The sequence below is a fragment of the Trematomus bernacchii genome, unplaced genomic scaffold (assembly GCF_902827165.1).
Source record: "Trematomus bernacchii unplaced genomic scaffold, fTreBer1.1, whole genome shotgun sequence".
NCBI classification, from domain to species: Eukaryota; Metazoa; Chordata; class Actinopteri; order Perciformes; family Nototheniidae; genus Trematomus; species Trematomus bernacchii.
Genome location: NW_022987705.1, coordinates 7,450,183 through 7,462,479, shown reverse-complemented (window position 1 = coordinate 7,462,479; position 12,297 = coordinate 7,450,183). Strand labels below are relative to the sequence as shown.

General features: G+C 37.6%; 3 protein-coding genes across 3 annotated transcripts; all 3 read right to left on the bottom strand.

The window, feature by feature from the left end:
* Window positions 1-802: 802 nt before the first annotated feature.
* LOC117490812 (olfactory receptor 1-like) lies at window positions 803-1,786 on the bottom strand. The gene has a single exon (XM_034140644.1). The coding sequence runs from the start codon at window positions 1,784-1,786 to the stop codon at window positions 803-805; it is 984 nt and encodes a 327-aa protein (XP_033996535.1).
* Window positions 1,787-3,678: 1,892 nt separating this feature from the next.
* On the bottom strand, window positions 3,679-5,167 carry LOC117490583 (olfactory receptor 1-like). The gene is made up of 2 exons (XM_034140344.1): window positions 4,939-5,167; window positions 3,679-4,223 (listed from the first exon to the last, which is right to left on the bottom strand). The coding sequence occupies exons 1-2, from the start codon at window positions 5,165-5,167 to the stop codon at window positions 3,679-3,681; spliced, it is 774 nt and encodes a 257-aa protein (XP_033996235.1).
* Window positions 5,168-10,360: 5,193 nt separating this feature from the next.
* LOC117490582 (olfactory receptor 1-like) lies at window positions 10,361-11,344 on the bottom strand. Its single transcript, XM_034140343.1, has one exon. It carries the CDS (start codon window positions 11,342-11,344, stop codon window positions 10,361-10,363), a length of 984 nt encoding a protein of 327 aa, XP_033996234.1.
* Window positions 11,345-12,297: the final 953 nt, after the last annotated feature.

Sequence of the window (12,297 nt, the reverse complement as noted above, 5' to 3'; positions counted from 1 at the left end):
AACAAGGCCATGGTCCTTCTCTCTTTACTTTCCCATTTACCTACTTTGACTTTAGCATTTAACCAAAGTCCATTTATTCCGACCAAGGGCATTAATTGACACACCACATTCCCCACTGAAATTTAAAGCATGTAGATTTGTTGCAGCCGCTTCACAATAAAGTTATTCCGTTAAAGTCAGTATGTACCTGAAAAACCTGAAGGGTTTAATGTCATTAGTGTAGAGTTAGAAAACACAGATTGATTCAGAAAAGAGAAGCGGACCAAGAGACAAAATATGTCTTGTTACTTTTTAAATATGAGGTATCCATCTACAAACATGAAGAAGCAGAACAAGGATACATCATTTGATTGCAAAACAAATATTTTATAGTCACTGATTTTTATAAATTTTAAATCAGTTTATTTGTATGCTTTTGATTATGCTGTAAAAGACTAAATTGAAGACACAATTAGTTTTCTAATATACAGTAGAGTCCTTCAAGACAACATGCACAGAGACACACACTTTGATCACAATAATGTGTTCCCAGAATATCTTCCTTATACACAAGCACAGATCAAACAAATAGCAGAACACTCTCATTGTAGGTGTGTTATACCTGACACACTGTATTTCTGATGTTTACTGTTGTGTGCTGTCTATTAGTTAGTTTATGTATTTAAAGCTCAATTATTATAATTGATTTTTTATGGAATAACTTGTGTTGAATTAAATGTTCAAATGTGTGCAGATGTTAACAAAAAAAATCAAAGTTAAGCTGATGGCATTAAAACAATGTCCAAATTAACTACACAAATAATCATTTCATGATTTCTCTCTTCACTGTAATTTGGGATTTATTTCTAAATTTCAATATTTTTTTCATAGATTCTTTGATTTCTTGCGTCTGCAAAACATAAATGATTGGGTTCAGCATTGGAGGAAAGACAGAGGTCAGAGACAGGTTTAGAATCCTGGCATTCGGAGATATTTTTGAACCCAAAGTAAATGTGACTAATATTGGAATGAAATAAATAATCACTAACGAAAGATGAGCTGTGCAGGTTTTGAAGGCCTTCACTCTTTCATGAACTGTGGCAACTTTAGACAATGCATAGCCGATACATGAATAACTAAACAGAATAAATGTGAGTGGAAGCCAAAGAATTAGAAATATTAAAAACACACTAATGATGCTGTTAGGTTTATTGTCATTGCAGGCCATCCGATGTATCTGGCCGTGGTCACAGAAATAGCTGTTAATAACCACAGACTTACAGAAGGAAAGTCTTGTTAGAAGGCCCACTGCAATAAGTATAACAGTAATAACAAAGACCCAGAAACAGGCAATCAAAGACAGCATGAACCTGTGGGTCACCTTCACTTGGTAGTGCAGTGGGTAGATGATAGCTATCAGTCTGTCATACGAGAGTGCAACTAGATTAAGAACCTGCATTGAAAGGCACGTGTAGCAGAAAAAAAGAAATGCCAAGCAGTCAGCGTAGGGGATGTACTGATGGTTAAACAGAAAGATATCAAGAACCTTTGGCACCAAAGCAGAGCTACCACACAGGTCCACAAATGCTAAATTAAAAACTACAATATATTTTGGAGTTCTCAGCCTATGGTCCAAGTATATTATGGCCATCACCGCTGTGTTTCCCAACACTGAAACAATGTAAACAAAAAAGAGGAATACATAGTAATAATTGATATTAGGAATTCCAATAAATCCACTTATTATGAAATATTCAGGACGCACAAAAGTGATGTTTTTTCCAAGAGCTGAGTTGAAGAAGTCCATTATGAAAAACCTCTCAAACCTACGCTGTCTGAAGCACAGTCTTTAATGCAGAGAACAGAACTGTGCGTCAGCACTGTGTTCTGTTGGACAGAGGTGAGCTCTTCTCTCTCGCTCTCTCTTCGACGATGAAGCTTTAACGAGCGTTAGCTATTTTGCAATCCCTAACATTGTTTGTGTCAAATGGAAGGTCTGTTCCCTTGAGTCTCTTGTACGCAAGCACCAGAAAAAAATACATCTTTAGTCCAATGAACTTCCTGCACTTAGGAAATCTACTGACAGGAATATCCAATGCAGCTATCTAGTCGAAGCCTGCGGAGCAGGAGTGTTAAACTCAATTTGCTAAGGGACACACTGAGAAAATAAAATCACATCAAGAGCCAGAAATAAACAGTTGATTTAAAAGCCGTTTTATTTTTGTATTTAAAAATGTCAACATATTTGATAATATTGTAAATGTCACATCAGCCTTTGACATTCACTTCGGTCCAAATAAAGCACAAAAAAAGTCAATTCAAAAGTTGTGCATAGCCATCATAGCATTTCCTGAAGCTTAAAGGGCCCATGTCATGCTTTTCCGGTTATTACCCGTCCCCTTGTGTGTTATGAAGGTTTGTATGCATGTAAACGGTGTGCAGAGTCACAAACCCTCAAAGTACACCCTGTAGCGAGTAAAACTCTAACACAAAAAATACCTCCCCAAAACGCCTCGTTGGAGATACGTCATTGTCCATTTGATTCTTCCATTTCGTTCCGGGTACGGCATGATGTCAAGCCGTACCCGGAACGAAGTGGACCAATCCGTGGAGCCGTTACGTTACGTCCGCGGAGCCGTTACGTTAAGCCCCCGCTGATTGGTCCAAATTGACCAATCCACGGACTTCCTCACACACGCATCTGTGTGCAGGGAGCAGGGAGCTCTGCTGATTTCTCCTCCCTGGCTGCAGGCTGATAACAGACAGTTGGGATCGTGGCAAAATTCTCTCTGCAGACCCATTCTCACAGCGTTTATCAACCTTTTTCTTACTCAATATCAAGCCACACTTATTGTTTTTACTTCGGCTGTGACTTTGTGTGTCAGGATGAGTTTGGCTGTGTTTGGCTGTGTATCGCTAACAAGGAAACAACACCTCCACGGAGCTCAGCGCGATTCACAACGTCCCGACCAATCGGAGCACACTGTGCTCACAGGGAGGGTGGGGGCTGGAGCTATTGGAGCTACAACGAGCCGTTAAAGGCAGAGAGTGAAATTCAGTGAATACACGTAGTTTACAGAGATGCTGTATGAGAAACCAATGTGAGTTTGGAAAATTGCACAATATAAATCTATTCTAGTAGACCTCAACAATGGAATTATGATCAGTGGAAATGGCCATGACATGTGCCCTTTAATAATTAGTTCTGACAACATGATACAAGCAGGCTAACAGCAGCAGACAAGGCCATGGTCTTTCTCTCTTTACTTTCCGATTTAGCGACTCTGACTTTTGAATTTAACCAAAGTCCATTTATTCCTACCAAGGACATTCATTAAAAAACAAAATTAACATGGATAAGTAATACGTGAATTTCTGGGGAATTATTTACTGCCACGTATTCATTTGGTCCCCAATCTAGAACTCCTTCTACGGACACGCCACATTCCCGACTGAAATTGAAAGCATTATAGTTTCTTTATATATTCATACGTTTTTTTATTTTTTTAAATCCACACAAACCACTCGTCATATCGGTCTAAACTACATCCATCCTTGATGATAACTTTACTCAGGATAAACATTTGGGGACATTTGGGTTGTTCATCTTACAAAATGTTTAAATTCAAGAAGGTTTAGAATCCTGGCATTTGGAGGTATTTGTGAACCCAAAGTAAATGTGACTAATATTGGGACGAATTAGATTACCACCAACGAAAGATGAGCTGTGCAGGTTTTAAAGGCCTTCACTCTTTTATGAACTGTGGCAACTTTAGACAATGCATAGCCGATACATGAATAAGTAAACAAAATAAATGTGAGTGGAAGCCAAAGAATTAGAACTACTAAAAACCAACTAAAGTGATCAGTAGGTTTATAGTCATTGCAGGCCATCCGATATATCTGGCCGTGGTCACAGAAATAGCTGTTAATAACCACAGACTTACGGAAGGAAAGTCTTGTTAGAAGGCCGACGGCAATAAGTATAACAGTAATAACAAAGACCCAGAAACAGGCAATCAAAGACAGCATGAACCTGTGGGTCACCTTCACTTGGTAGTGCAGTGGGTAGATGAAAGCTATCAGTCTGTCATACGAGAGTGCAACTAGATTAAGAACCTGCATTGAAAGGCACGTGTAGCAGAAAAAAATAAATGCCAAGCAGTCAGCGTAGGGGATGTACTGATGGTTAAACAGAAAGATATCAAGAACCTTTGGCACCAAAGCAGAGCTACCACACAGGTCCACAAATTGTGAGGATCTGCAGTACTTCCTCCTTCTTTTCCACTTCTATGTTTGTTTGTCTTCCTGGCTGGGCGTGGCTGACCTACATTCTGATTCCCGCCAACTCATCTCCACTGCTGTTGTTCATCTCACTGATTGCCACTACTCACCTGCACCTGCTTAAAACCCTGGTTCCCATCCTCAGACTTCGCCAGTTCTTCGTTTATTCTTCAGTGGTAAACTATCGTTCCAGGCCTACTAGCATTAAATTCTAGTAAACCTTTTTGATGCTCATAGTGAGAAGTTATTCTTTCCTAAACCTGCATCTTTCCTGTTCCAGATCCACACACACCTGCCGCTCTGCTTGCCACGTCCAGCCTCCGACTCCTCGTCTGAGTTCCCTCCATGCCTCCACGCACACCAGCTCATCCTGACTACATTCACCAGCTCTGGATCTCCGGCTCTCCACGCCGGTGTTTCCTCCGTGCCTCCACGCACACCAGCTCATCCTGACTACATTCGCCAGCTCTGGATCTCCGGCTCTCCACGCCGGTGTTTCCTCCGTGCCTCCACGCACACCAGCACATCCTGACTACATTCGCCAGCTCTGAGCTCCTCTCTACACCTTGCCTGTGCCGTGGTCAAATAAAGACTATTATTTGACACTTCACCACTGTTTCCGTCTAAGTGTCTGCGTAGCGGGTTCTTTTCTTCAGTCACTTCTCGGGAAGCGTAACACAAATGCTAAATTAAAAACTACAATATATTTTGGAGTTCTCAGCCTATGGTCCAAGTATATTATGGCCATCACAGCTGTGTTTCCCAACACTGAAACAATGTAAACAAAAAAGAGGAATACATAGTAATAATTGATATTAGGAATTTCAATAAATCCACTTATTATGAAATATTCAGGAAGCACAAAAGTGATGTTTTTTCCAAGAGCTGAGTTGAAGAAGTCCATTACGAAAAAACCTCTCAATCCTACGCTGTCCGAAGCACAGTCTTTAATGCAGAGAACAGAACTGTGCGTTAGCACTGTGTTCTGTTGGACAGAGGTGAGCTCTTCTCTCAGCTCTCTTTCCGACGATGAAGCTTTAACGAGCGTCAGCTATTTTGCAATCCCTAACATTGTTTATGTCAAATGGAAGGTCTGTTCCCTTGAGTCTCTTGTACGCAAGCACCAGAACAAAATACATCTTTAGTCCAATGAACTTCTTGCACTTAGGAAGTCTACTGACAGGAATATCCAATGCAGCTATCTAGTCGAAGCCTGCGGAGCAGGAGTGTTAAACTCAATGTACTAAGGGACACACTGAGAAAATATAATCACATCAAGAGCCAGACATAAACAGTTCATTTAAAAGCCGTTTTATTTTTGTATTTAAAAATGTCAACATATTTGATAATATTGTTAATGACACATCAGCCTTTGACATTTGCCCTGGTCCAAATAAAGCACAAAAAAGTCAATTCAAAAGTTGTGAATAGCCATCATAGCATTTCCTGAAGCTTAATAATTAGTTCTGACAACATGATACAAGCAGGCTAACAAGCAGCAAACAAGGCCGTGGTCCTTCTCTCTTTTTTTTTGTTATGTCTTTATTAGGATCACCATTAGCACTAGCATGAGCATTGGCTATTCTTCCTGGGGTCCTCACACACACAAAACATACATAAACATATATACAACAAAATTAAAACAAAATAGTTCATAATTTCATGCAATTTACAGTGCTGTATGAAGTGAAAACCAAAATGGTCATCCAATTATCGCCATCCTAAGGCCAAACAAAAGTAAATACAAATAAGTGTACATAATAATATATGCATACATAGCCACAGACACAGTTCAATTGTACTTTATAATACTTAAATAATTTTTTAGCAACCTTTTGAAATGTGCTTGAGAATTTTCCTGAATGATGTGGACTGGTAAAGAGTTCCAGCTGACAATGGCTCTGTACATGACTGTTTTCTGTCACATATTTGATTTAGATTTGGGTAATACAAACCTTCCTTCTATTGTATGTCGTGTTTGATAGTTATGTTGAGCATATTGCGCTATAAACCTTTGTGATAATATATGTGGTGAGTGAGTCACTGTAATATTTCTGACAAAATTTAACAAAAAATAAGTTGACCTCTGTCTGACAGTTAACCATTTCAGTGTCTCCAGCATGTTGAGTGACTCTGGTTCTGTAGGAGCACTGCAGTGCACATCGTGCTGCCTTATTTTGTGCTACTTGTAGTTTGTTTAAATCTTTTTCTGCAGCACTAGACCATATAACCAAACAATAATCAAGCTACGACAGAACCAAAGCATCCAAAACTTGTCTACTGACATCCATTGGCAAATATTTTACAATTATTTTTACAAGTGACACACCCCTTCCCAATTTACATACAACATTATCAATTTGTTTAGACCAAGATAATTTATGATCCAGGGTTATACCTAGCAATTTTGTCTCCTTGACCTGTTCAATTTGAATATGGTTTAAATGTAGTTGCAATTGTGGTTCACCTTTTAACTGATGATTTGATCCTATTAATAAAGATTTTGTTTTTCCCGCATTAAGTACCAACTTATTATTTATGACCCACTCTGATATCAGTAGTAGATCTTTATTCATAACATTTGTCAACTCTCTTGTAGTTGATGCTGCATAATATATTGTTGAGTCATCTGCATACATTACAATTTTAGCTTTTTCTAACACTAATGGTAGGTCATTTGTAAAAATAGAAAATAAAAGTGGTCCCAAACAACTACCCTGAGGTACTCCACAAGTGACTGTTTTCATCTTTGAGAGACTTCCATTAAAAAAAACAGTTTGACTTCGATTTGTCAGGTAACTTTCTAACCACCTCAGCGTTTCAAAATTAAAACCATATTGTTCCAGCTTGTGTAACAACAAAGAATGGTCAATGACATCAAAAGCAGAACTAAAATCAAGTAGTACTGCACCCACTAACTTCCTATTATCCAGTTCGCCCTTCCAGTCATCTGTCATTTGTGTTAAAGCGGTGCATGTCGAATGGTCAGGCCTGTAAGCATGTTGATACACAGTATTAAGTGTGTTACCTTCAAAGTATTTTTGTATTTGATTGAAAATTATTCTTGACTTTCCCTTTTACCTACTTTGACTACTGTATGGCATTTAACCAAAGCCCATTCATTCCTACCAGGTTAAAAAAACTTAACATGGATAAGTAATACGTGAATTTTTGGGGAGTTATTCTCTGCCACGTATTCATTTGGTCCCCAATCCAGAACTCATTCTACGGACACGGCACATTCCCAACTGAAATTGAAAGCATTATAGTTTCTTTATATATTCATAAGTTTCCTTCTTCTTTTTTTTATCCACACAAACCACTCGTCATATCGGTCTAAACTACATCCATCCTTGATGATAACTTTACTCAGGATAAACATTTGGGCACATTTGGGTTGTCCATCTTACAACATGTTTAAATTCAAGAAATCCCGTTCCAGATTCTACAAGTTTTGCAGCTGCTTAACAATAAAGTTATTCAGTTAAAGTCAGTATGTACCTGAAAAACCTGAAGGGTTTAATGTCATTAGTGTTGAGTTAGAAAACATAGATTGATTCAGAAAAGAGAAGCGGACCAAGAGACAAAATATGTCTTGTTACTTTTTAAATATGAGGTATCCATCGACAAACATGAAGAAGCAGAACAAGGATACATCATTTGATTGCAAAAAAAACCTTTTATAGTCACTGATCTTTATGAATACTAAATTGGTTTATTTGTATGCTTTTGATTATGCTGTAAAAGACTACATTGAAGACACAATTTGTTTTATAATATACAGTAGACTCCTTCAAGACAACATGCACAGAGACACACACTTTGATCACAATAATGTGTTCCCAGAATATCCTCCTAATACACAAACACAGATAAAACAAATAGCAGAATACTCATTGTACAGTAGGTGTGTTATACCTGACACACTGTATTTCTAATGTTTACTGTTTTGTGCTGTCTATTAGTTAGTTAATTAATTTAAAGCTCAATTATTATAATGTAATTTCTATGAAATAACTTGTGATTAATTAAATGTTAAAATATGTATGGGATGTTAAAGAAATTAATAAAATTAACCTAACGTCATTAAAACAAGGTCCAAATTAAATACACAAATAATCATTTCATGATTTCTCTCTTCACTGTAATTTGGGATTTCTTTCTAAATTTCAATATTTTTTTCATTGAGTGTTAAACTCAATTTGCTAAGGGACACACTGAGAAAATAAAATCACATCAAGAGCCAGACATAAACAGTTCATTTACAAGCCGTTTTTTATTTTAGTTTTTTATTATAAAATGTCAACATATTTGATAAGATTGTGAATGTCACATCAGCCTTTGACATTCACTTTGGTCCAAATAAAGCACAAAAAAAGTCAATTCAAAAGTTGTGCATAGCCATCATAGCATTTCCTGAAGCTTAATAATTAGTTCTGACAACATGATAAGCAGGCTAACAAGCAGCAAACAAGGCCATGGTCCTTCTCTCTTTACTTTCCCATTTACCTACTTTGACTTTAGCATTTAACCAAAGTCCATTTATTCCGACCAAGGGCAATAATTGACACACCACATTCCCGACTGAAATTTAAAGCATGTAGATTTGTTGCAGCCGCTTCACAATAAAGTTATTCAGTTAAAGTCAGTATGTACCTGAAAAACCTGAAGGGTTTAATGTCATTAGTGTAGAGTTGAGGTACTCCACAAGTGACTGTTTTCATTTTTGAGAGACTTCCATTAAAAAAAACAGTTTGACTTCGATTTGTCAGGTAACTTTCTAACCACCTCAGCGTTTCAAAATTAAAACCATATTGTTCCAGCTTGTGTAACAACAAAGAATGGTCAATGACATCAAAAGCAGAACTAAAATCAAGTAGTACTGCACCCACTAACTTCCTATTATCCAGTTCACCCTTCCAGTCATCTGTCATTTGTGTTAAAGCGGTGCATGTCGAATGGTCAGGCCTGTAAGCATGTTGATACACAGTATTAAGTGTGTTACCTTCAAAGTATTTTTGTATTTGATTGAAAATTATTCTTGACTTTCCCTTTTACCTACTTTGACTACTGTATGGCATTTAACCAAAGCCCATTCATTCCTACCAGGTTAAAAAAACTTAACATGGATAAGTAATACGTGAATTTTTGGGGAGTTATTCTCTGCCACGTATTCATTTGGTCCCCAATCCAGAACTCATTCTACGGACACGGCACATTCCCAACTGAAATTGAAAGCATTATAGTTTCTTTATATATTCATAAGTTTCCTTCTTCTTTTTTTTATCCACACAAACCACTCGTCATATCGGTCTAAACTACATCCATCCTTGATAATAACTTTACTCAGGATAAACATTTGGGCACATTTGGGTTGTCCATCTTACAACATGTTTAAATTCAAGAAATCCCGTTCCAGATTCTACAAGTTTTGCAGCTGCTTAACAATAAAGTTATTCAGTTAAAGTCAGTATGTACCTGAAAAACCTGAAGGGTTTCATGTCATTAGTGTTGAGTTAGAAAACATAGATTGATTCAGAAAAGAGACGCGGACCAAGAGACAAAATATGTCTTGTTACTTTTTAAATATGAGGTATCCATCGACAAACATGAAGAAGCAGAACAAGGATACATCATTTGATTGCAAAAAAAAACTTTTATAGTCACTGATTTTTATGAATACTAAATTGGTTTATTTGTATGCTTTTGATTATGCTGTAAAAGACTACATTGAAGACACAATTTGTTTTCTAATATACAGTATGAGTCCTTCAAGACAACATGCACAGAGACACATACTTTGATCACAATAATGTGTTCCCAGAATATCCTCCTAATACACAAACACAGATAAAACAAATAGCAGAATACTCATTGTACAGTAGGTGTGTTATACCTGACACACTGTATTTCTAATGTTTACTGTTTTGTGCTGTCTATTAGTTAGTTTATTAATTTAAAGCTCAATTATTATAATGTAATTTCTATGAAATAACTTGTGATTAATTAAATATTAAAATATGTATGGGATGTTAAAGAAATTAATAAAATTAACCTAACGTCATTAAAACAAGGTCCAAATTAAATACACAAATAATCATTTCATGATTTCTCTCTTCACTGTAATTTGGGATTTCTTTCTAAATTTCAATATTTTTTTCATAGATTCTTTGATTTCTTGTGTCTGCAAAACATAAATGATTGGGTTCAGCATTGGAGGAAAGACAGAGGTCAGAGACAGGTTTAGGATCCTGGCATTTGGAGGTATTTTTGAAGCCAAAGTAAATGTGACTAATATTGGAATGAAATAGATTGCCACCAACGAAAGATGAGCTGTGCAGGTTTTAAAGGCCTTCACTCTTTCATGAACTGTGGCAACTTTAGACAATGCATAGCCGATACATGAATAAGTAAACAGAATAAATGTGAATGGAAGCCAAAAAATTAGAACTACTAAAAACCAACTAAAGTAATCAGTAGGTTTATAGTCATTGCAGGCCATCCGAAATATCTGGCCGTGGTCACAGAAATAGCTGTTAATAACCACAGACTTACAGAAGGAAAGTCTTGTTAGAAGGCCGACGACAATAAGATTAACAGTAATAGCAAAGACCCAGAAACAGGCAATCAAAGACAGCATGAACCTGTGGGTCACCTTCACTTGGTAGTGCAGTGGGTAGATGATAGCTATCAGTCTGTCATACGAGAGTGCAACTAGATTAAGAACCTGCATTGAAAGGCACGTGTAGCAGAAAAAAAGAAATGCCAAGCAGTCAGCGTAGGGGATGTACTGATGGTTAAACAGAAAGATATCAAGAACCTTTGGCACCAAAGCAGAGCTACCACACAGGTCCACAAATGCTAAATTAAAAACTACAATATATTTTGGAGTTCTCAGCCTATGGTCCAAGTATATTATGGCCATCACCGCTGTGTTTCCCAACACTGAAACAATGTAAACAAAAAAGAGGAATACATAGTAATAATTGATATTAGGAATTCCAATAAATCCACTTATTATGAAATATTCAGGACGCACAAAAGTGATGTTTTTTCCAAGAGCTGAGTTGAAGAAGTCCATTATGAAAAACCTCTCAAACCTACGCTGTCTGAAGCACAGTCTTTAATGCAGAGAACAGAACTGTGCGTCAGCACTGTGTTCTGTTGGACAGAGGTGAGCTCTTCTCTCTCGCTCTCTCTTAGACGATGAAGCTTTAACGAGCGTTAGCTATTTTGCAATCCCTAACATTGTTTGTGTCAAATGGAAGGTCTGTTCCCTTGAGTCTCTTGTACGCAAGCACCAGAAAAAAATACATCTTTAGTCCAATGAACTTCCTGCACTTAGGAAATCTACTGACAGGAATATCCAATGCAGCTATCTAGTCGAAGCCTGCGGAGCAGGAGTGTTAAACTCAATTTGCTAAGGGACACACTGAGAAAATAAAATCACATCAAGAGCCAGAAATAAACAGTTGATTTAAAAGCCGTTTTATTTTTGTATTTAAAAATGTCAACATATTTGATAATATTGTAAATGTCACATCAGCCTTTGACATTCACTTCGGTCCAAATAAAGCACAAAAAAAGTCAATTCAAAAGTTGTGCATAGCCATCATAGCATTTCCTGAAGCTTAAAGGGCCCATGTCATGCTTTTCCGGTTATTACCCGTCCCCTTGTGTGTTATGAAGGTTTGTATGCATGTAAACGGTGTGCAGAGTCACAAACCCTCAAAGTACACCCTGTAGCGAGTAAAACTCTAACACAAAAAATACCTCCCCAAAACGCCTCGTTGGAGATACGTCATTGTCCATTTGATTCTTCCATTTCGTTCCGGGTACGGCATGATGTCAAGCCGTACCCGGAACGAAGTGGACCAATCCGTGGAGCCGTTACGTTACGTCCGCGGAGCCGTTACGTTAAGCCCCCGCTGATTGGTCCAAATTGACCAATCCACGGACTTCCTCATACACGCATCTGTGTGCAGGGAGCAGGGAGCTCTGCTGATTTCTCCTCCCTGGCTGCAGGCTGATAAC